The 23,223-nt window shown below is 44.7% G+C and overlaps 1 protein-coding gene across 1 annotated transcript; it reads left to right on the plus strand.

Moving 5' to 3' along the window:
• The first annotated feature begins 1,786 nt into the window (after positions 1–1,786).
• GOPC (golgi associated PDZ and coiled-coil motif containing) lies at positions 1,787–22,441 on the plus strand. Its single transcript, XM_061567891.1, is given in 10 exon segments — positions 1,787–1,837; positions 1,839–2,048; positions 4,280–4,444; positions 6,673–6,696; positions 10,365–10,540; positions 11,331–11,496; positions 14,545–14,640; positions 15,259–15,423; positions 16,514–16,694; positions 17,839–22,441. Coding segments are annotated over 10 exon segments (1,404 nt in total). The 3' UTR covers positions 18,009–22,441.
• Positions 22,442–23,223: the final 782 nt, after the last annotated feature.

Below are 23,223 nucleotides of genomic sequence, written 5' to 3' on the forward strand. Positions count from 1 at the left end.
GGTAAAGTCACGTAGAATGGAAATAATGAAATAATAAAAATAAAACATAATAAAATAATTATCACGATGTTTCGGCCACAACTCTGTCCTCTCGACAGACCTGTTCTCCACCTGAGGACGGCTGCTTGCGTTGTGGCCGAAACGTCGTGAGAATTATTTTATTGTTTTATTTTTATTACTTTATTATTTCCATTCTACGTGACTTTACCGAAAGAACCAAGAAGATGAAACATTTCTATTTGTGTTTCTGCCTTGTGCTGTGACTTTGTAGGATGAACGTTGAGATTTATCCGGGCATGGGGTGATCAATAAGGTCTGAATTGGTCTGTAATAAGGTCGGGCACCGATAAGGAGTTGACATTCTATTGCTGGGATCACTGCTGCTGCTGCTGATGTCACCACGCTCGAATCGCACCCAGATCCTGAAGAACGCTGACGAACAGAGATGGACATTGGGGGAGATTTGTTCCAAGACAGCGAACGATTGCAATTGTCGTGGCCCTTGGGTTGCTGTGCAAGACAATCAATTGATTCGAGAGGATTGATGGGTGTCTATGTATGCCCAAGGTCGTTGTCATGGTTCTTGTGTTGCTGCACGTTGAATTTCTTTCGCACCGTACGTTGCCAACCGTGCCAATTGGAGGTGCGAGGGAGGGAAGGACAACTACACGCGCAGAAGCGGTTACAAACAAATGAGTTTTCATTTCGGGTCTGGGCTATAGGGGCCGTCCATAAATGACGTCACGCAACTAACGGGGGGCGGGTCAGACATTTGTGACGATGTGTGACAAGGGGGGGGGGGGGGGGTTGAGAAATGTGACGTCACATCAAAATGCGCAACTTTAAATAAATATAGACAACACGTTCTACTTAATTAAATATACTTTTAAATAAATGTTTTCTCCTACAACATCTGAGTGCAGCGGCACATTAAATACGCACTACAATGACAAAAGTTTAAAGCGATTTGAAGCATGTTTTATATTCAAAATGGAAATATGGTTTGGGGGGGGGGGCAGAGCTTTGTGACGTCATATTTGAGGTGGGGGGGGGGTCTGCCTTTTTGTGACGCCGTGTGACGAGAGGGGGGGGGGGTAAAAAATCGTCCAAAATCGCGTGACGTCATTTATGGACGGCCCCTTATACAACTGGTCCACGTTGCACATCTGTGGGGACGGCCTCCCCAGATCGTGGGTGTGTGGGGGGGGGGGGTTAATTGACCATACTTCACCACGCTGGTCAGGGGGGGGGGGGGGCTGGTTGAAGGCATCACAAGGTGTCTTGGCGGTTTGTCTCCGCTGTTTGCAGTGGGGGTCAAACCCAATGGCGTCTACGATCCTCCTCCTTAATTACTTCGCGCTCAACGCATCTCCGATTAAGTCACCGCAACGTGACGTCATCAGCCGCTCTGTCGACACGCGGTGACGTCACGCGCGACAGACAGCGGACAACCTTTTGTCCTCCTTGAGGTGACGTCATCCACGCGTTTGCCAAGGAGGCGTGACGTCACCGAGGCCGCCGCCGTCACCACCACCCCGGCGCCGCTCGCCTCGACGTAACGATGAAACAAACATTCTTGTGACGTAATCGTTCACCCGCGGGATGACGTAGCAGCCAAGTGACGTCACCGCGTCGTTACCGACAACTGTCATCGCGCGCGTTGACGTCATCTCCGCCGGCGGGACCGACCAATCACAGCAGCGGTGCCGCGGCTGGAGCCGGAAGTCGCGCCGACCGGTCACGTGGCGCGTGACGTCACCGCTGCCAGCGAACGCGGAAGAAGGCAATGGCGGCGGGCGGCGGTGGAGGCGGTGGCGGCGGTGGAGGGGCGGGAAGCTGGCGGCGCGTCGCTCTTGCGATGGCTGGACGTGCTCGAGAAGGAGTTCGACAAGGCGTTCGTGGACGTGGACCTGCTGCTGGGCGAGGTGGACCCGGACCAGGCGGAGATCACGTACGAGGGCCGCCAGAAGATGACGACGCTGAGCGCTTGCTTCGCTCAGCTGTGCCACAAGGCGCAGTCCGTGTTCCAGCTCAACACCAAACTCGAGGTGGTTGGCAGTGGCGGCGTCCTCCCCCCCCCCTACTGCCTCGTCTCTTCCCCTCCTCCTCCTTCTCTGCAAGCACGGCATAGCGCCCGCGTGGTTACCTACTTGCCACGGCACCGCGACAACGCGTGTTGCCGCACTGCTGCATGGCCAACCGTGCTAGGTTGGCTGGGAATGTAATGCGCACTGCCTGGGTTCAAGAGTCAGGGATTTTCCGATTTCTCCACCACGTCTTCACCCTCTGCCCGACTTCCGTAGGTTGTCATCTTGCAGAGACTAATCGGGGCATGGCTTGTCCTCGAGACAACGCGCTGCGAGACCAGGCTTTCCTGGTCCCGCAACTGAGACCTTTTAATAGCCCCCTAATCAGACTGGCCATGCCTGGCCCCCCTCTATGGGACGTGCATTTTCTATCCCTCCAGAGACGAGACTTTACTATCTGCCCGCTCAGGCAGAGATTTAACATTTCGTACCCACCCACCCTTCAAGAAAGTTTCGTTTCCGAGATATCCACGTGGAGGTTAGCTGCCCCTCGCCTTTTTTAGGCAACTTTCCAGTTAATACTTGCATTGTCTTTGGACTGTTCGCCTTTTGGCGATCTCTGGTCTGACACTTGTGAGACAACGCCATAAAGAATGCCGTCCCTGGTGTTTACCAATCCATTTAAAATATCACGTGTATATTATCAGAGCTTGTTTGCATGTTCACCACATGCACGTGTGGTTCATGCAGACCTGATTCCTTGCAAAATGCGTCTATTTGGTGTTTGAAAATATTAACACCTGTTTTATTAGCCAGTATGTCCTTCCATGTGTGCTGACTTAACCTCCACACTGCGTGATAATCATTGCAGTACAGTATTAAATGCGTTTGTCGGCAGCTTTTGCCACGGGAGTCACTTTGGACTTAACGGGGATCTATGCCATGGCATTTCTTTAGTGGAAGTAAATTGCTTCAAATGGGCTTTAAATTCCCGGCAGCGTGGTTGCTCTGGCTTGTCTGGTGTGTGTGTGTTTTGTCATTGTTACTGTGACCGGCATCGGTCATGGAATAAACTTTGTGGTCCTTTCAGGCTGGGGTTGGAGCGCTGTCCCAGTGGTTCATGCATTGTGCCATGAACCCAGCCATATTAGTTTGATTCCCGGTTTCACCTAAGACCAGTGGCCAGTGAACCGTTCCCCTTTTCTAACTCGCACTGACTAATCTGATGAAGTATAGATAGAAGTCACTGTGACCGAAAATGCATCCAACAGTGGATTGTATAAGGTCTGTGTACATGACCTTAAATGCTCCATGCCACTGACCGTTAATAGGACTTCCTTATAGGAATCTCTGCGTTGTTTTGATACATTTGCGTGCCCGTGTGCAGTGGATATGTTAGGGCTACTCGGCGTTCAGTCATACTGTGTGAACGAAGTTTGTGCAGTGAGGAATGATTTGTTGAATGACTCCTTCATTCATTATAATAAGAAGCAACCCAAAAAAAGAGATAATATTTGAAAGGGGCATACCCAGACTGCATGTCTCAGGAGATTCGATGTTAGTTTGTAGCTTCGTTAATGAGATTGGAAATTTCTAATGAGTGACATAATTGCCCACTTAATCATGGTCATTATTTCACTCTCTTAATATTATTTTGACATTACTCGCAAACCTTTTCTTGGATTTATCTTTTTTCGATTCGTCAATATCAATCCGCAAAGCATCGGGTTACAGTCCATGATTTTATTGTTCAAATGTTATGCAAATATTGCATTGAGGCTAACAGAGTGAACAAAAATACACAAATGAGATGGGAAAAATGCGTGGCTCTACATCGTTAAAAGTCATAAAATGTGTTATCAAAATGTCTCACGTGGTTATACAAGCGTGTATTTTAAATCTCTTATAAGGCAACTTAACATGTTTGAGTAACTTGGGCAATGTGGCTCGCCTCCACCTTGGTTGACCCTGACTACCAGCTTACCTATGCTGGAGAACCGTGTGCGCTGAGGAGGTGGCCATTTGCCTATCCATAGGCCGCTTGCGTGCATGAGATAGACTACTACAGTAGTATGTCGAGACATGGGGGTTAGGAGTGGAGTTAGCTTGCAGGCTCTACGAAGATGGACCCTAGAGGTTTCCTGCCAAAGGGTGGATGCTACTGCTCGCTGTCCCTGCGTATGCTCCCATGCTTGGCTTGATCAATGTTTGCGCTGCGTCGTTAACGTGGTTCTCGTTTGGTGGACATGCAGGCCCAGCTGATTGGGCTGCGCTCCGAACTGAGCGAGGCGATGGCATCCAAGGTGGTGCTGGATAAGGAGCTGAGGGATCAGCTGCTCCAGCTGCATGCCGTGCAGTTACAGCTACACGCCCATTCGGGGCAGAGCGTCGACTCAAGCAACATCAAGGCCAAGCTGGTGAGGCCTGTCACGGGCACACTAAAGCCATTCAGCGCCATTCTTCCCTCCACAAGGTCCACGCACTTGTGCACCCTTGCGTCCCTGCCTGCATCCTGCACCTTGCCTTGTATCCCTGCCTGCATCCCTGCTTACACCATGCATGCACCTTACCTTGCCTGCACCCTGTAGCTCGCTCTACGTCCATGCTTGCACCCTGCATTTCACCATGTATCGCTGCCTAAAGCGTGCAACTCAGTCGGCATCCCTGCCTACACACTGCGCCTCAATCTGCATCCCTGCCTGTATGTGTTACCTCTCTCGGCATCCCTTCCTACCCTCCATATCCCTACAGGCACCCTGCAACTTTAACCCTGAAAGTTTTCATCATGAACAGAATTACACAGTCCAATCCAGGTTTTATTGTGTTCCATGTACAGAATGCATTTCCAGTTTGTTGGAGAAATGTGTAAAGATAGTGAAAAAAAACACTAAACAAATAGATGTTATCTTTTAGTTATGTATCTAGGCTGTGTGCCGCAGGCTGTGCCAACATTACTTCGGTCGATGCCTCATTATTGAGAACGGAATATATAGAGTTACGGTCAGTCACTATTATGACATCACTGCAGTGTTATATTTTATGGTACAGGAGTGATGCTACAGTGATATCACTAGTGTGCTCCAGGTCTTGACTTCAAATGCTGTTTTTTACAGTAACTGTTCTTCAAATTCTTGTCGGCCAGCATTATGCACAGCTTAGGTACGAAGCTACAAGATAAGAGCTGGAGCTTTTTAGGTTGCAACACCCCTCAATCGAGTCTTTTGGATGGTTACATTCTCCTTAACCCTTTCTCGTTCCGATGATGTACGTGTACGTCATAGGTTTTTCTTTTTATTCGGAAGAAAAACTAAAATAAAATAATTTTATCGGTACGGAGGCTCCCCCAAGGCCATGCAGGAGGGCGTTCTTCACGGTTTGGCCCCAGCTATCATAGTGCACGTCTTTAAAAACAATGGTGCTATGCCTATTCTTAGGTTTTTTTTGGTCAAGTCACGTAGGTAAAACATCAAAATTAATAAAATAAAATGAAGATCACGACGTTTCGGAGGCAACACAAGTCTCCGTCATCAGGTGGGACCGTCACAGCCAGAATAGCTGCATCAAGTGAGGCAATGATTCAAGATGTAATCCCTTAAAAGCGAGTTGAGGGGGGAGGAGAGGGGGGGGGGAGCTCATCAGAATGTGGTAGCCAATGAATGGAACGTATCGGGAGGGAGGGGGGCGGGGATGACGGAGACTTGTGTTGCCTCCGAAACGTCGTGATCTTTATTTTATTTTTATTAATTTTGATGTTTTACCTACGTGACTTTACCGAAAAAACCTAAGAATATTAATCCTTGCAGTCACGAAAGCTTCAAATCTAGAATTGGTGCTAGTGCCTCTTAATAAAATTAACGCTCAACCGCTTGCTCGTTCCGAGATTCAGCAGTGAACGGGACTCGCCCTGCAACTTCAAGTCATCTAGGAACGGGAAAGGGTTAAGAGGTCTGATTCCTGTTGCTCTTCAAATCGTCTTCATCAGTTTATTGTGATTTCTACTACACTTGCCCATCTTACAGAACCAACCAGTGCTTGCGTTTAAACGAATTGCGTCATCCATATGTAGCATAATTGTACTGTGTTGCATGGCATGGTGATAGTGCTTCTATAATGCATGCCCAATGCAATGCAATATCAGCAAGTGCTAAAAGTCAAGTGAAAACTTAACAAATACAAATGCATCCTACCCTGCCCATGGCTCATTAAAGTTGTTAATTACTTAAGCAAGCTGGGGTGCATAGAAGTGAAATAACATTGGAATTAATTATGCGTTCCTCTTTCAAATGTGCCAAACGTGTTAGTGACAATCACATACCATGTGGGCATGCTTAAGGAGTCATGTACTGCATGGATTTGCATGGAAGTTAGTTACAAGGCCAGCCTCTGTTCTCACTTGCAAAAGCTAGTGCCTGGCAAATTCCACTCTAACGTAACCTGTCTGTCCACTTCGAATGTTATTTTCCCTATGGCAAAAATATTCTCGTGAAAAATGTCACACTGACATTCTGTGTTTCCCCCCCCCCCCCTGGCACTTGTAATGGTGATGATATTGATTGAGTTGAAAATGGTGAGGGTGGTGAGTCCTGTGAGGTGTCATCTCTCAATGTGCTTCTTCTAACCTTTCTGACACTGTCTTTTCCTAAAGTCTGTCCCCTCTTTGGAGATGATGGTGAGTTCATTTTCACTCTGAACAACTTTCAGCAGTTTCACTCATTCACAAAAGGGAGTAATTACGCAATAGAAATTATACTTAAACATGTTATATACAAAAGTGAAACAATCGTGACATCCTTATTCTCATCTATTTTCAGAAAAATATCTCAGTTTTTTTTCTCTCAATGAACAATTTTTCTACCACCAAACCTTGCTGATGTTTTCTACTCTGTACTATAACCCCTCAGCTGCTACATGGTATAGACACGCGACCTCCAAGATCCTCCCATCGTTGTTATAGAGGTCGCATGTAGCTTGCTATATATAAGACTAACAATAATAAGAACAAGGTGGATAACAGACATGGGATAATGGTTAACTGTGGTCCTTACCATTTCACAGTGCAATGTCAGTACCTCTGAGCACCATTATTTGTAAATAACATAGATGGGGTCGAGGGAGGGGTGGCATCAGCTGGTCATTCCCCCCCTTGAAACCACCCCACCAATCACAGGCGCTGCCTTTTCTAAGGGCACCCTCATTTGCTAGCCGTGTTTTTTTCCCCCATGACATTCGCGACCTCCGACTGACCTTTTGCAGGGCACTCACTTCCTGACATCTCTCAACATTCTTGAACTCGTGCACGTGCAGAGCGATAGCCCGTGCTCGGAGTCGGTCATTTGGTAAATTAATAAATGGCTGTTGGATTCACCAAAAGTCATTATCATGCCCTTTATTTACCACGAAATTGCCTCTGAGTCTCGAGTCTTTTTCATGAGGATCCTGCATTGCGATGTTTGGCTTATTCCACTAATGAGTGGTCGGCATGTGGCCGGAAACCGGAGCACCCGGAGAAAGCCCGCGCGTACAAGGATAACACTCATCGTTCTGCATGCTGCTTCACAAATCCATCGCGGCTTGGCCGATTGGTAGCCCAAGCCTACAGCGTCTTCTATAGCCAGGAAATCTCCCATCCGATGACTAATTACACTGTAACAATTTCTTTTTGGTAGTAAGTGTTATTTCCTTATTGCTTATGCCTCAAAAGTACAGAATTACTATTATTCCCCACAAACTTTGCTTTTGTGCCCAGGACAGTGAAATTTTGAAATTTAACTATTTTCAATGAGAAAACGGGTGAATTTGTGTCTTTTCATTCACATAAAGTCAGAAAAAAAAAACATGAATCAAAATTTACGTGTATTTATACTAAAGTAATACACTAATTACTACAAAAGATTTAGACACCAAGGCGCACTACCACAGGCGGGACTGGCCACAACGGTCCGAGTTTTCTGTGGGGAGGAACAACGTCAAGTGGGAGCCACTGGTGGACCCCCGGAAGGTGATAATGCCACCACTGCACATCAAATTGGGCCTTATGAAACAATTTGTCAGAGCTGTAGATAAGGAGTCGGCAGCCTTCAAGTACCTTCAAGACTTCTTCCCTAAGCTGTCTGAGGCAAAGGTCAAAGCCGGTGTCTTCGTCGGACCACAGATAAAGAAGATCCTGGAGTGCAATGAATTCCCCAAGAAGCTCACTAGTAAGGAGAAAGCAGCTTGGAACAGCTTTGTCGCAGTGGTTCGTGGCTTCCTGGGCAATCACAAGGTCAAACTATGTGGAGCTGGTTGATACTGGTGAAGAACTACGGCACAATGGGCTGTAGGATGTCCCTCACAGTCCATATCCTTGATGCTCATCTTGATAAATTCAAGGAGAACATGGTAGCGTACTCGGAGGAGCAAGGCGAGCGCTTCCACCAGGATATACTGGACTTTGAACGCCGCTACCAAGGACAGTCTAACGAGAACATGATGGGAGACTACATTTGGGGGCTGATTCTTGAAAGTGATTTGCTGTACAATCGTAAATCTCGAAAAACTACTCGCTTCTAAATCCTTTGTAGTCATTTTTTATTAATTTAGTATAAATATACGTTAATTTTTATTCATATGTTGTTTTTTCTGACGTTATGTGAACGAAAAGACACAAATTCGCCCGTTTCCTCATTAAAATAGGTACATTTCAAAATATCACTGTCCTGGTCACAAAAGCAAAGTTTGTGGGGAATAATAGCCATTTTCTATACTTTTTAGGCATAAGCATTAACGAAATAATACTTACTACCCAGGAACAAAAATTGTCTTGCATAGCATTATGCTTAACCCTGCTTAGTGTTAAAGGTTTAAAAATAGATCGAGTGGATTCAGTGTGCTTTAGTCATGAAGTAATGTGTCCCAAATCTGCATTTTAAGTTATTCATATGCCCTTGCTTCCTGCTGCAGATCTTTTGTGCATGTTTAGATATAAAAACAACGTTATGCTGTGTGTGCATTTGCTTGTGCACAACAAACGTGTAAGTGTGCAATACATTTGCATAGATGTCGAGTGTGGGAGTTTTGCTGACATGCCCCTAGGACAAGCTTTAAAGTAGGATGCATCTTTATTGTCTCCCACTAAGATTCAACTTTGGCATACATGCCGTGTGGAAGCCGAGGCAAAACATTACAGTTTCATCAATTCTCGCTCCATGCCGTAAAACGCACCATTGTTGAACTCCTAATGCTTGCGCCCTCACTCCCGCACACAGCTCCACGGTTCAATTTTACTTCAATATTTAAATTATCTTGTTGACTATAAAGAAACTTACCACCTGATACTGTATATATATATTTTTTTATGAGTTTATATGCACCACTGCCAACATAGTCCCGTAATATATTTTCCTTATTATTTTGAGTGGGTGAAGCTCTTAGTCCAGAAATCTCGGGGGTAATGAACGTATCACCCGTCAGCCAAATATCGCCTTCAACTTAATTTCATACAGCTCACCGCCACGTGGACACCCACCACTTAGAAATGTATTGGAAAGGATATTTAATCAATACTGTAATCATCTTGGCTGTTCCAATCGGGCACGACAGGGGAATATTTTCTACCTGGCAACACTGTGCTTCTAATTTTAGCAAGCTCAGTCATCTGCAAAGGTGAGCACTCATTGGTTTTTTTTGTTGAGTAACGCTGAGGTGTGTTAATGTGTGGACCACCTCAGGTTAATTGATAGTCATATTCTGTCCGTAGTAACTCTAAAAGGTTCCTCACCCCCTGCCCTACATCCAAGGCCCTGCACTAGCTAATTATTCACGCCCCACTCTTCCCCGTTATGTGCATGTATATTGAATTTTTCTAGCACCGTACGTAGCTAACCATTTAACATGTAGGCTTTTGCGACCAATATCATCCATAATAGAGGTTTTTTTGGGTTAGATCGCGTAAATATATAAATGTGTCATTAAAACCCTCCACCACCCGACACAGCCAATTAGTAATGGTTGTCACGTAAACAGAACGTGCCAATTCGTCACTAGTACAGCACACCGGTGTGTTGGAGAGCCAAGCCACAACATTTGCAATCTTTGGACAGCCAAGCTTGGCTCTCCAACACACCGATGTGCTGTACTAGTGACGAATTGGCATGTTCTGTTTACGTGACAACCCTTAATAGTTTGCTGTGTCGGGTGGTGGCGGGTTTTAACGACACAATCATATATCTATGCGATCTAACCCTAAAAACCTCTATTATGGTAGCTAACCATGCTAAACTCAACTTTTGTGAACGTGCGCTGTCCTGCTAACCGCCGCTCTATCCGATTCCCCCCCCCCACCTCCACCGTGCCCACCAGGAGAAGGAGTTGGAGAGCAACAAGCGTGCGGGCATGAAGGACGCAGTGTGGGAGAGCGAGGCGGTGCTGCTGCGGCGAGAGAATGACGATCTACGGCGCCACCTGTCAGTATTGCAGGGCGAGGTCTACGGCGCTCGCCTCGCCGCCAAGTACCTGGACAAGGAGCTGGCCGGCCGGTACGGAGTCTGTGGGAGCTTTGGTCTTCTTGTCCGTGGTCTCCAGAATTAAGTGGAAGAACTAACTTCGTGATAATGAGATTGGCTGTGTGATGCGGCATAGCGGAGAGAGAATTGGAAGTTCGAGAGAGAGAGAGAAGAGAGAGCGTGTTAGTTTTCGTCTTATTCTTTTTAGCCAGAAGTTGCATTTTGCATGTCGTCAGCTGGTTGTATATTTTATCTCCGTGTAGTTTTTTTAATGTACCTCCTGTGGCTTCTCGAGAATATTTACAAACCCTGCTGAGGCTTTAACTTATTCATTCTGCCTTGTGAGAGGCGCCTAAACTCCACGCTGTGGATGTTCTCATATTAGTTAATAAAATTACACCTCGAGGTGGCACAGGAGTCGTTGTACAGGCACCTACACTTGTATACACGTGGCGACTGTGCACGTGTTCTTTTTTGCCTGAATATTGGAAGAAAAAAAACGTGCTAATATCTCCATTGCCACCAATGAGGCAAATTGCCAAGGTGAGGTATGTCGGCTGTTTGTATCAAGATGAAGTCGAAGAACTTGCGCACATTAATGTATGCAGGTGTTCATTATCGCAATACGTCAGTAAATAAATGTGTGTGCTTACGCATATGTGTGTATTAATGCATACATGCATGTCTGTGAATATGCACGGCACATGCATTTGTATGCTGTATTGTGTGTTAGTGCATTCGTGCACATTGATATACGCATGCGTGAGTGTACATACCCGTGTTAAGTGATGCTTGTGTGTGCTCATTCGTATATGTGGTGCAGCGTGCAACAGATTCAGCTCATGGGTCAGAATCTGAAGGGTTCGGCTCATGACAAGCTGTGGAATCAGCTGGAGGCGGAGATCCATCTGCACCGTCACAAGACGGTCATAAGGGCCTGCCGTGGCCGTGCCAACCCCAAGCACATGCTACCCCAGCCGGCCGGACACGTGGGTTTGCACTGCTCACACACCCGCGTACACCCTGGCAGCATGTTGTGCTCATATGAACTGTGTGTGTATGTCTAGATTTTAAGTTTTCGTGACTGCAAGGATTTATACTCTTTGGTTTTTTCGGTAAAGTCACATGACTTTACCGAAAAAAACAAAGAGAGTGTGTGTATGTATTTTTAACTTATTTCGCACTGTACGTAGCCAACCGTGTTAATTGGAGGTGTGTGTGTGCGAGGGAGCGGGAGTGCAACGGTTAACGTTGCTGTGCTACGATTCCCGCTCACGGCCAACACCAGTGATGATTATCGGAACTGGTCCTGGGCCTTCCCTATGCTCGGCTCGGCCTCAAATGAGTACCTTGTGTGGTGTGCAAAGATCGACATCGGGGAGACAGAGGCGGCCATGTGTGGTGTTGGCCACCCACCGCCTCGTGTACCGTTCCGGCCTTCATAGGTGCTCGCTAACAGCACTTGCCCCAAAATTCTGTTAAGGCTACACGGGGGATCTTTGTCATTTTCTCTCATCATGTGTTGTACGAGTGGAAACCAGGCGTGTAGCGGATTACTGTCTTCCCAGAAAGTAAATAATTTGTCGCAGTACCAGGAAGCGATTCATTTAAATTCTATGTTTCTCATTTTTGATGTAGCGTGTGTTTTGTTTTGTCATTTGGCTATGTTTGCATACAATTTTCATAAGTAAATAATTCTTACACCCACAATTTTTAAGCTCGTATCAATTTAATCAGTGAATCGGTACATGCTTCGTGGAACCACATTACAGGTTGACCTCTACAATATTATATTATTGTTCTATGCTTAAAAACAACATGTGGAACATTGGTGCATTGGTTGGCTCATTGCTATACGTTTCTGATGTCTTGGGTTTTATACCTGGTAATGCATTTCACCAGTACAAATTGGTATCCAAACTTGGAATGGAGTCTTCATCTCGGTCAACTCAGCCTAAACAATTACTGGAGCTGTGTTTAATGCCAGCACTGGGCAAACAAGGGTGGCTAGTCGTGGTGCTGACCCTACCACCCACTCATGTGCCATGATAAGCTGAACATTTGCTGACCCAGTAGTCGTACTTCCTGTTCATGATACTATGCCACTGAATTGGGGATCATAGTCTTTTGTTCCACAACAGTAGCATTATTGTGGCAGAGGCATGCTTGCAGCACAAGAATGCTTACATGCTGCTTAACGAAAGCCACAACCAACATAAAACATAGCTGCAACTTTGTAAGCTAACAAACAGATAAGGGTCTGTTTCAACCAAATTTACATTAAATTAATTTAGAGTTAGGTCAGTCAGCCTCTGGGCCCGCTGTACCAATGCATTCCAGCAGCATTTGTCTTAAGCAGCCATACCCAGTACTGCTTTAAACTTTCTCAGTGCTTGCCAACAAATTATACTGGGTTGCTTGATGTTATGGCCAACAGCATTCCATAGAAATTGTAGAGCCAATTTAAATCAGTATAGCAGCATTATGCAACAATGTGTGCCATTTTGGTTATGGATAATAACATAATTAAAGACAGGTTTTTTTTCCATTATGTATAGATTGGCAAAAAATACTTTGTGTCCAAATACTTTCATACAAACGTACCTGTATATGTAAGCTGTGCATCGCAGGCCCTTCAACATGAGTCGACATCTTCATTCATAAAAGACTTTTAAGTCATGACCCCACAACCTTCTATCGCAACGAGAGCCTCATTATCCCGATTACTTTGCTACTTCATGACACCGATGCGTGTGGTTGTAGCTTTTAATTCTAGATTTGAAGCTTTCGTGACTGCATCGATTCATATTCTTAGATTTTTTCGGTAAAGTCACGTAGGTCACCTACGTGACTTTACCGAAAAAATCTAAGAATATGGTTGTAGCTTTGTCAACTCCCTGCAGGATGTTGACCACACCAATGCACCAGGTACTAATTTTAGTTTGAATTGATCTAGGGGAGGCTTATTCCAGGTGCAGATTCCAATTCTGACCTGTGATGTGCATGGCAAGTAATCAAAGCTAGAGTCCAGCGCAAAGATACATGTTAGGGTCATATGACAGTACGCCATCTTGTAGCTGTGAGCCGGAATTTGAGAACTGAATCAACAGTATTCTTTTATTTGCAGAAGCATAGTTCAAAATCTCTGTCGACTTGAATCAATATCGTAATAAAACACCACCCAAAAAGCAAATAGTTTTTGTAGATAGACTGTGCTGCAATCTTCGACATGCATTTAAAGCTCCGTTAATGAGATAAAAATGCTTCAAATTACTTCCAGGATCAATACTGTGATGCTGGAGTGAAATTACAGCAGCAATGCCACGGTAAATGCACAAGCGACAATGCAAATACAATTTGGATTTTTCTAGCGTCTAAATGCATCTCATGACGCTTTACAGACACACTTGCCGTATTTTGTAGATGGAGGCAGTCAGTGATAAGTAGAGCAAAAAAGGAAAATATTGAGCCTGGACTTGAACAGCAGAGATGGCTGTGGGAACGGTGTGCCACAATGTGAGTCCAACAGAGTAGAATTAAGTGACCTCCCACTGACATTTTGTAATGTCCCTAAAGCATGCCTGAAAGATACTTTATAGTATATTTTGTTCCTTTAATTAAGCTTGGACATATAGCGTAGATACTCGTCTCCAAGATGAGATGTATTATTGTGGCTGGGTTTGTCTCTAAGGAAGGCGAGAGCTTACAGCAGAATCAAGCGTTTTGTTGAAGGACACTAGTCAAGAGGTATGCAAACTTTTTCGAGTGCAGGCCACATTTGGAATTTCCTAGCTCCCCGCAGGCCATCAAGATCTCACACGTGGTGACATCACGTTTGACTGTTTGCGGCGAAACAGCGCGCCAAATTTTTCAGTGAACATTCACATTTCTCCGACGCTCGTGTGCCTGTCAAAACCACGCTGTAGGTTTGCAGAGCCCCCCCCCCCCCCCGCCATTGTCAGCAGCACACTCGCGGGCAGGGAGATTGGCGCACGCCTGAATGTCGCGCCGTGATCGTATGTGCTTCTGCCCGGCAGGAGCCGGAGACGCTGAGGAAGCAGCAGGGCGTTGGGCAGGTGAGGAAGGTGCTGCTCGTCAAGGCTGACGACGAGGGTCTGGGCATCTCCATCACCGTGAGTTATACAGCAGCAGCAGCAGAGCCACTTTGAACCCCAAGAGATTTGCTGTTTCATGCCAGAGAAATTGCCTGGCGGTCAGAGTTTCGGGCATTAACAGGAAACCATAAGAAGCTTAATGTAATTTAGTCTGCCTAGTCTAAGCCCTGGGAATATAATTTGAATACTAAACATCCTAAATGTGGCTTAGTTTGGCTCTGTGAGCTTTTGGTGTTAACTTTGTAGCTTAATATTAATAAATAATTGACGTTGCCTTATTTGCCTTTTTGTGAGCAGTTGTGTTACTTTGGGCATACATACATATATAGGAGGTTGCTGAACGTGTCCACTCTGTCTTTAATATCTAAAATATATAAACCAAAAGCAACAATTTAATAGTAATGTGAATTTGTCTTCATAAGTCCAGCATACTGATGATTTTCTCGAGATACTCAAAACTCGTTCACTTCATTGGGCTCTACCAACACTGGGTGCACGAATTGTCACAGAGCAGTAATTGCAGAGGTCGTGTCAGCTTGTGGAGATGCTCGCTAACAGCACCTGCCCCAACAACAGTCTTTTAAAGCCTACATTGTCTGTGGGGGGGGGGGGGGGGCATCTTTGTCCCGAATGAAGGGCGGCAAGGAACATGGCGTGCCCATTATCGTCTCCGAGATCCACCCGGGGCTGCCGGCCGAGCGCTGCGGTGGCCTCTACGTTGGCGACGCCATTCTCGCCGTCAACGGCATCAACCTCCGCGACACCAAGCACCACGAGGCGGTCGGCATCCTCTCCCAGCAGGTGGGGACCTGCCAGTGGGACGGACGTGTGTGTGCGCGCTTGTGTGCACGTATTTGTGTGTGTGATGGGGTGCTCGCTAACAGCACTTGCCCCAATATTCTGTTAAGGCTATACGAGGGATCTTTGGTGGGGAGTGGTAGTGTAGCGGTTCGCGTGCCGCGCTACGAATTCCTGCTCACGGCCAACACCAGTGGCGATTCTATGAACCAGTCTTGGGCTTCCTCTAGGTTGGCTCCGCCTTAAATGAGTACCTGGTAAGGATGTGTAAAAATTGCCACTAGGGAGACACGGGTGGTCGGGTGTGGTGCTGGCCACCCACTCCCTCGTGTGCCGTACCGGCCTTCATTGGTGGTTGACTAACAGCACTTTCCCCAGCAGTCTGTTGAAGGCTATATGGGAGATCTTTGTCTTTGGGGAAACAAAGGTGGCCATGGGTAGTCCAAGTGACACCACATCCTTGCTTGCCATTTGTAGGTGCTCGCTAATGGCACTTGCCCCAATGGTCTATGAAAGCTAAACAGGGGATCTTTGTATTTGTGTTTGAGCCTATAACTGCGTTCATGCATTATGGCCCCAGTGACCTTCAAAGGCCTTGGCCCAAAATTAACACCTGGAATGTTAACAAATCAACACGCATCTATCGGTTTCATCCTGATAGCAATTCATCGACATTTTAATTCATTAGCCTATGGGCTTTCTGGACAACTGTTTTACTGGCAGCATTTAATTATTCTGGCAAACTATGGCAATGGTGCAACTTTCTGAGTCTCATCAGGGTTTATACTGCTCTGCCCTCTAACATCAAGCAACCCAACAGCATTTCATATATATTCTTGGTTCTTTCGGTAAAGTCACGTAGAAGGGAAATAATAAAATAAAATAAATATAAAACAATACAAATTCTACGTGGCTTTACCGAAAGAATCAAGAATATGAATCCCTGTTGTCACGAAAGCTATAAATCAAAGCATTTCATATATCCATAAGGTTATTCCTGAAGCCGTCCACTGGCTCACCACCTTTGACAGATGCTCCAGCACTTCACTCTTTGCCTCCCCCACCCCTCTGACCACTCGCATGCCGAGCACAGGTGGGAGAGATCGAGTTTGAGGTGGTGTTCGTGGCGCCGGACGTGGACTCGGACGATGAAAACGCGGAGTACGAGGATGAAACAGGGCGGCGCTATCGCCTATACCTTGAGGACCTGGAGGAGCACAGCGTGGCCTCTAGCAAGACGGCCACGAGTGCTGGCTCCAAGTCGCCTACGCCCGGTAAGGAGCCACGACACCCACCGCCTACACCAGCACGGAGCGCGGCCAGATTGAGCGCCGTCAGTGGCGAAATGTTAACTACCTCGCTTGGTACGCAGGAGGTCGTGGGTTCGATCCCGAACCTGATGCCTGCTGTATATTTAGAGTTTGCGTGTCTCTCTCCCTGTCGTCGCGTGGAATTTTTTCCGAGTCCTCAGGTTTTTTTCCCTCCACATTTAGAAAGATGCGTTTAGAGTATTTAACTATCTAAATGCCCACGTGATAAGCCACTTCCTTGAGCTATCATTTTTGGTCAGGTCGCTTCTGAAAAAGAGCTCAGTGGGCCTTACCTGGTAAAAGAAAAATAGTTTTTCGTACATGTTTATGGTGTTGAAGGTTTTCGTGGCTCGATGTAATGAGAAATGCTCTTAGAAGCTACTCTTTCGAGATATCCTTGGCGAGCACTTCTCCTTTCTGCTTCCCGACGTTTTTTTGCCTCCCACTTTAGAGCCATCTTCAAGCAGTCTGCCGTAGCCTCCGAATAACACCGAATGTGCCACCGTAAGCACTTATCTCATGGCCATGCTGTCAGTAGCTGAGTACCCTGATTCTGCCATTTAATTTTATCCAATTAAACTGTCAGTGTTGTCTTGAAACGAAGTATCCATTCAGATTCCTCACAGAGCAAGACATCTATTTGTGCTTGAGAGCATTCGAGAGAAGTGCACACCACAGAGCTACCACTGAGATCCCTTTAAGTGACCTCTTGTCCACAAGGATTAGCGCTCTTATGCTCCGACTCACTCAGCCACAGAGAATAATGTTTGTTATATTTGCTTCTGGATTTGTGGGTGAACGCTATCACTCCTTGACCCCACACTCCCAGCTTCACCCAATCCCCACCTACGTTTACTCAGTCCGCCTGCAAGCTGAGTTGGTGGCAAAGTCAGTCCGCAGCGGTTGTCCTTTGCATAAACTTGTCCCGGTTATTAAGGTAGAATTTACACCAATGACTTTGAGTTACAAACAAATGACCAGCACTGCCTCACACTCTTTTGAGTGAGGATCCAGTTTTACTTATTTGACTGAAAGTAAACATTTCATGTTTTTATTCACTTGCTTCCTGAAAGACTCGAGGTGGTGGTGGTTGTTGTTTTTGTGGCAGATGTAACAGCGGTGGCCACCTCGGACGGTTTGAGCCTCAACAATGGAGACCTGAGCGACGGCTCTGCCTCGAACGGAACCCTGTCCAGCGCCTCGGCTCTTGAGGAAACAGCGACGGCTACCACCGGCACGCAGGAACCCACCGGACCCACCCCTCCCACCTCCCCATGAGTCCTCCTCTTCCGGGTCACCCAGGCCCGCCGTTCCCCCCGGTGGTTGGGATGTTCCCTGCGTTTTATTCTGGCCATATTCCCCTACTACGTGGAATTCGGATGGTCTACTCGTACCGCACACATCCCCCTGACATGAGCCACGTTCGCTGTTTTCTGCCAATTGCCTAATTCTTGGCCCGCACATCCATCCCAAAACACAACCCACATTTGCACCGAAGCTCCATGTCTCTATGGATGCTGTGGAGTGGCCACGTGGTGTGAGTGTCCAAATCGTGCTATGGAATTGACCCAAAGTGGATCGACTTTAGCATCGGCTTGGCTGTTGTCTTCAATCACGTCTTTGTTTCACTGGTGGAATGACCCATTCGGGGGGGGAAAGGGGATATGATTTCCAATTCTCGTTATCCCACAATACACAACCTTCTGGAGTCCACATGTGGTTCCACTATGTTTCCTGCTCTGTAAAGCAGCGATTGATTGGTATTTAATGCGGTATGATTTGAGCGTTGCATTGTTTATCCAGCCTGGCATTTCAATCAGCGAGTCAACCCGAGGAAACATCGGATATACCCTCACACTTCATAGCTTAGCAGTATCAGCATGGTGTAAAAGTGCAGCTTACGGCATTCAGACTTATTTTATTGTTGGCGGGGGGAGGGGGGGCTGGGCTTTTGTTTGTAAACCATTTACAGCCAGTGCATATATTTAAATTCATAGTACACATTTTCCTACCAAAAGAGACCTGACATTCTCAACATCATCTTTATCACACACATTTGCTCAGTTGTATCTTTGAGTGTCCTGCCCTTCGAATATAATCTATATATATATATATATTTACACGGTGGATCAAACTACATGCTGTCATTCATGGTAGACTTAGCTCTGACAAGATGCTCTACAAATGGTTCTGAAACCTTTGCTAGCCATTGTATAAATGTCATCCGTTAACTTGTACAACAAAAGTGCTGTGTTACACAGTTGTGAGGTTACAGTAGATTAAAACGAGAGATCACTCATCATTTAGACAGCTGAAACCCACTGGCATTTTCTCTGTACATTTGTACTCATACTATGTGCTTAGGTATACGAAGTGATGAAATTGTAAGTTACTTTGCAGTCTATATTTATTCTTGTCCTCTGTAGGCACGACCACAGGAGTTGACTCGGCAGGCACGCGCTGCATACATATTTGACCTCTTTGGCTCTGAGCATGGCAATGATTGGCCGAGGCGGTCACGTGACTCTCACATGTGACACCGAGCCATGTAATTGGCGCACGGCCACGCATCTTAAAACACGTACAATAAGTTTGGCTGCATTACCAATATACAGCCTGTGCGTGTGGTTTCCTTTTTAGATAAATGTATACATTTTTAGATTTTCCTTGAAGGTTACTTTAAAATATGAATTACTACCATGGTTGATTCTGCAGTCATGGTGCATATGTAAAGATTAGTGATGTTTTAAGGTTAAGTGTCCTCGGTCACTTGTGAGATTATTGTCAACGCTTGCAATATTAATGTAGAAGCTTTAATCAACCAAACACTCGGCACAAAGCCCAGTGAATCTGCTTTCTTAAATCTGGGAAAAGCCTAATCCTTTGGAAATGTGAACCATTTGGGGCTACAACCATAAGCCTAATCTTTTCCTCATATTCCAACAGAGTTATTCCAACTTATTTTGAATTTGTCATAAAGTCCGTCCACAGGAATCCATAAACTGCTCACAACAGTCACATTTGTGAAAGATATTTTAATATTTCAAACACTTAATTTTACTGTATTTATTTGCTTTCGTTACAATTCATGGAGACGAGAAAACTCGATAAGAACATTAAACTTATCCAACAATATTGCATTCCATTGCACGTGAATAACGGAGTTGCTTTTTAAAGGCAATCTTGGAAGATGGGTCTAATATCACGATTTGCAGGGGTAACAATCACGGACTTCGAACTTAAAAGCTGTTAACAGGTATGTCTGTTACAAGCCTTGGAGGGAACTTGGAGAAGAGGAGGTTGTTCACTTTCGGCCGTGGGCAGTTGGGACATCACCTTTGGGTGAGTCCAGGGAAATTTGAACAGGGCCGTACTGAGGCACCATTGATGCCGTCCATCTGTGCATATTGAATTCCTTCCCTTGACTATCCTGATGGATTATTTTCAGGGCCGTCCACGCACACATGAAGGGCATCTCGTCGAGAGGGATGCTAGTTCTTGTCAGTGGCTTTGGAAACGAAGTCGTTAGGCTCGCTCAATGTTTTTCCTCTTCGTTTGGTCTGAGTACTTTAATAACCGATCTTGGCTTTATTTATTTACTATTTTTACTATTTTAGCTTTATTTTCTCTGTTTAGTTCCAGAAGAATGTGGAAAAATGTAAAATAAAACAAATGGAAACAGCCTAAAAACATCGGTGGCATGAAGCAACACTTTTTATAATCTTAACGGTTTTTGAAACATTAACATTTTGATTCTCATTGTGTATGCGTTTGGTATGTACATCCGTGCATGACCATGTGGTGTGGGGGAGTCCTTTTTTTAATGTTACTGGAAAGGAAGCAATGGTTGAGGGTCATTGGGGTACCCAAAAGGGTTGGGTAGAAATGTTTTGCACCAATATTTTCGAGTCTTACGACTTACAAAATATTATCTTTAATCTAAAACAGACGTCCAACGAAGAGTGTGAATACTTGATGTGCCCAGTTTTACATGGTCTTCACAGCATCTATTCAATGTTACAAACAACATTTTGTACGTACTGTGCAGTGAATGTTAGTGACTGGTGTGAGAGTACTTCTGTATAAATTATAATCCGATAGCTTTGTGTAATTAAACAAATTAAAATTGTAAATGTTGCAATGCTTGCTGACCTACCAAACTAATTTGTGTGTTATTACATGTGTACGTACTTTTTCTTTGTTTTGGTAACAATGTCAAAAATGTATAATATGGTAAGCGTTAATCATGGTATTTTATACGGGAGTGTTCTGTACAAGTATGATTGTGGAGGAGCAGTTTCATATAACCGTCTTGGACATTTAGCCTTATTCTAATCAAACCAACAAATAGCACTACGTATTGTTTCATGATGCTCTAAAAAATTAAATAATAGGCTTCTTATAAATGTTACAGAAGCTCAAAATGTATATCCGAGACCATGCCACTTTAACCAAAGGCCATCTACACAGTCTTACAATTGTGCATTGTTGCAAAACATTATGCTCTGTCCAAAGTGCTCCTGTAATGGGTTTTAATTTTTCAAAGGTCCTGATGCTAGACAACTTGGATGCAGGTAACACAGTCACTTGGGAGGACCAATGTGTGATATGATAAAAGTGACGAGACAGCTGAGGAAGCAAAGAGACAATCTGAGTTTGCCGTATTTAAATATTATGTTTTCTGTCTCGTTTTTGGTGATGTAATGAGAGAAATTTCACCTTTTGGAAAGTATTTCCCACTGCTTATCGGTGGTATGTTTTCCACAGTTATCAACGTTCTCAATTCAAACAAGAATTGCATTGATAGATTGAATGGAATCGTGTTGATTGGTGAATAGGGTGAGGTGCATTGTGGTTGGAGGCTTTTGAGGACTTTTATTAGTGCTGCCGTGCAGTGTCGGATTTGTGTGTATGTTGAACTTGTTCGACAACGTATGTAGCCAAACGTGCTAATCGGGGATGCGAATTAGCTCGTCATAGTTCATGTTGGGTTTAAATTGTGGCTTTCCAAACTCTAGTCTTGCTTCACCCCAGCCCATGCAATAATTGGTTATAATATGTGCAAAAGGTTAACGACTTGATTAGCAACACAATCGGAAATATTGGTGAACTTGGTTTTTCTATTTTTAATGCAACCTTTGGGAATTTGAATAACACGAGATACACCATTCTAAATGTTTCAATAAGGAAGCCCTCGACATACACCTTATAGCGGGACCCTCGGCTCTCACATAAACTGCGTTGCGACGTCATTTGATGTCTGTTGAAGGCGAACGACACGGCAATCTATTCCTCTCGACGCACTCTACACGATGCGCTAATCAACGTTTCAAAGTTTTCTTTCTTCTGCGCATTCGTCCTCGCTGCTGCGCTAGGACGACACGGCAACAATGATCCGCGCCACGTGGGTCGCGGCGTTTATGTGCGCGGTGGGACGGAGTCGCCAAAAATAAACAAATTAATTGCGATTTTGACTTTCGTTTATTTGGGACCCCGGGGTCCCGCAATAAGGTTCATATCGTAACAATTTTTCATTGTATATATTTTTTATTGCCAGCGATCTAAATTGGAGCAACAATGGTATTTGCATGTTTAAAGGCCTCCTACACTTTTGAGATATGTTAAATTAATGGAAATATTAGATTGTTTCGGTAAAGTGACGTCGGTATAAAATAAAAATAAAATAAATAAACGATTCTTATTTTAAACACTCTAAATACATCTGTTTTGTGTTTTTTTTCTTTTTTATTTGTAATTAATTTTTATTTTATACCTAAGTGACTTTACCGAAAGAACTAAAGAGTATGGATCATTGCAGTTACGGAAACTTAAGATCTAGATATTAGATTGTGTTCAATGAAAGTAAACATAGCTTTTAAGTCCAGGGAATTGGTTGTGACAGCACAACTATGGCACACTGGCACCGTGGCGTGTCCGCGTGTGCCACTCAAGCGCATCTCTCTTCTCTCTGCCCATGTTTATTTCTGCCTGTAGTTTGGACTTCAAATAAAAAATGACAATTTCCGTGTACTCGTAAGATAGTTGCGCTGTGCATTTAATGTGACCTCACATAGTGGTACAGTATTGTTGCACCGGACTGAGTTTTCATTTGCAAATAGAAATGTTCACTTAAATAATAGCTTTCTCATTTATTGCATCTTACATGCATTAATAAAACAATACACGAAAAATTATGTTATTGTTTTGTAGTGTATGTATATCAGATAGTGTATATTTAAAGGTAGTTTACATTGTTTTATTATCCATTCAATGTGTTCACAAATACAAGACTGTCATTACAGATGTTACAAAGGGCCATTACAAGACATTATGCGCTGCATATTGAAGGTATTGCTAGGACAAATATTGTTTTAAAATATTCTAATCACAAATAATGATAGCAATTATGAACCCAGGAAAGCTTAACTTTTTTTTAAAGAGGGGTCCTGCTTTGGGATGTTTAGCCATCACAATACCAATACCATACATGCAT

This window comes from Lethenteron reissneri, chromosome 5 (assembly GCF_015708825.2).
Source record: "Lethenteron reissneri isolate LAM-NWPU_2019-01 chromosome 5, ASM1570882v1, whole genome shotgun sequence".
Taxonomy (NCBI): domain Eukaryota; kingdom Metazoa; phylum Chordata; class Hyperoartia; order Petromyzontiformes; family Petromyzontidae; genus Lethenteron; species Lethenteron reissneri.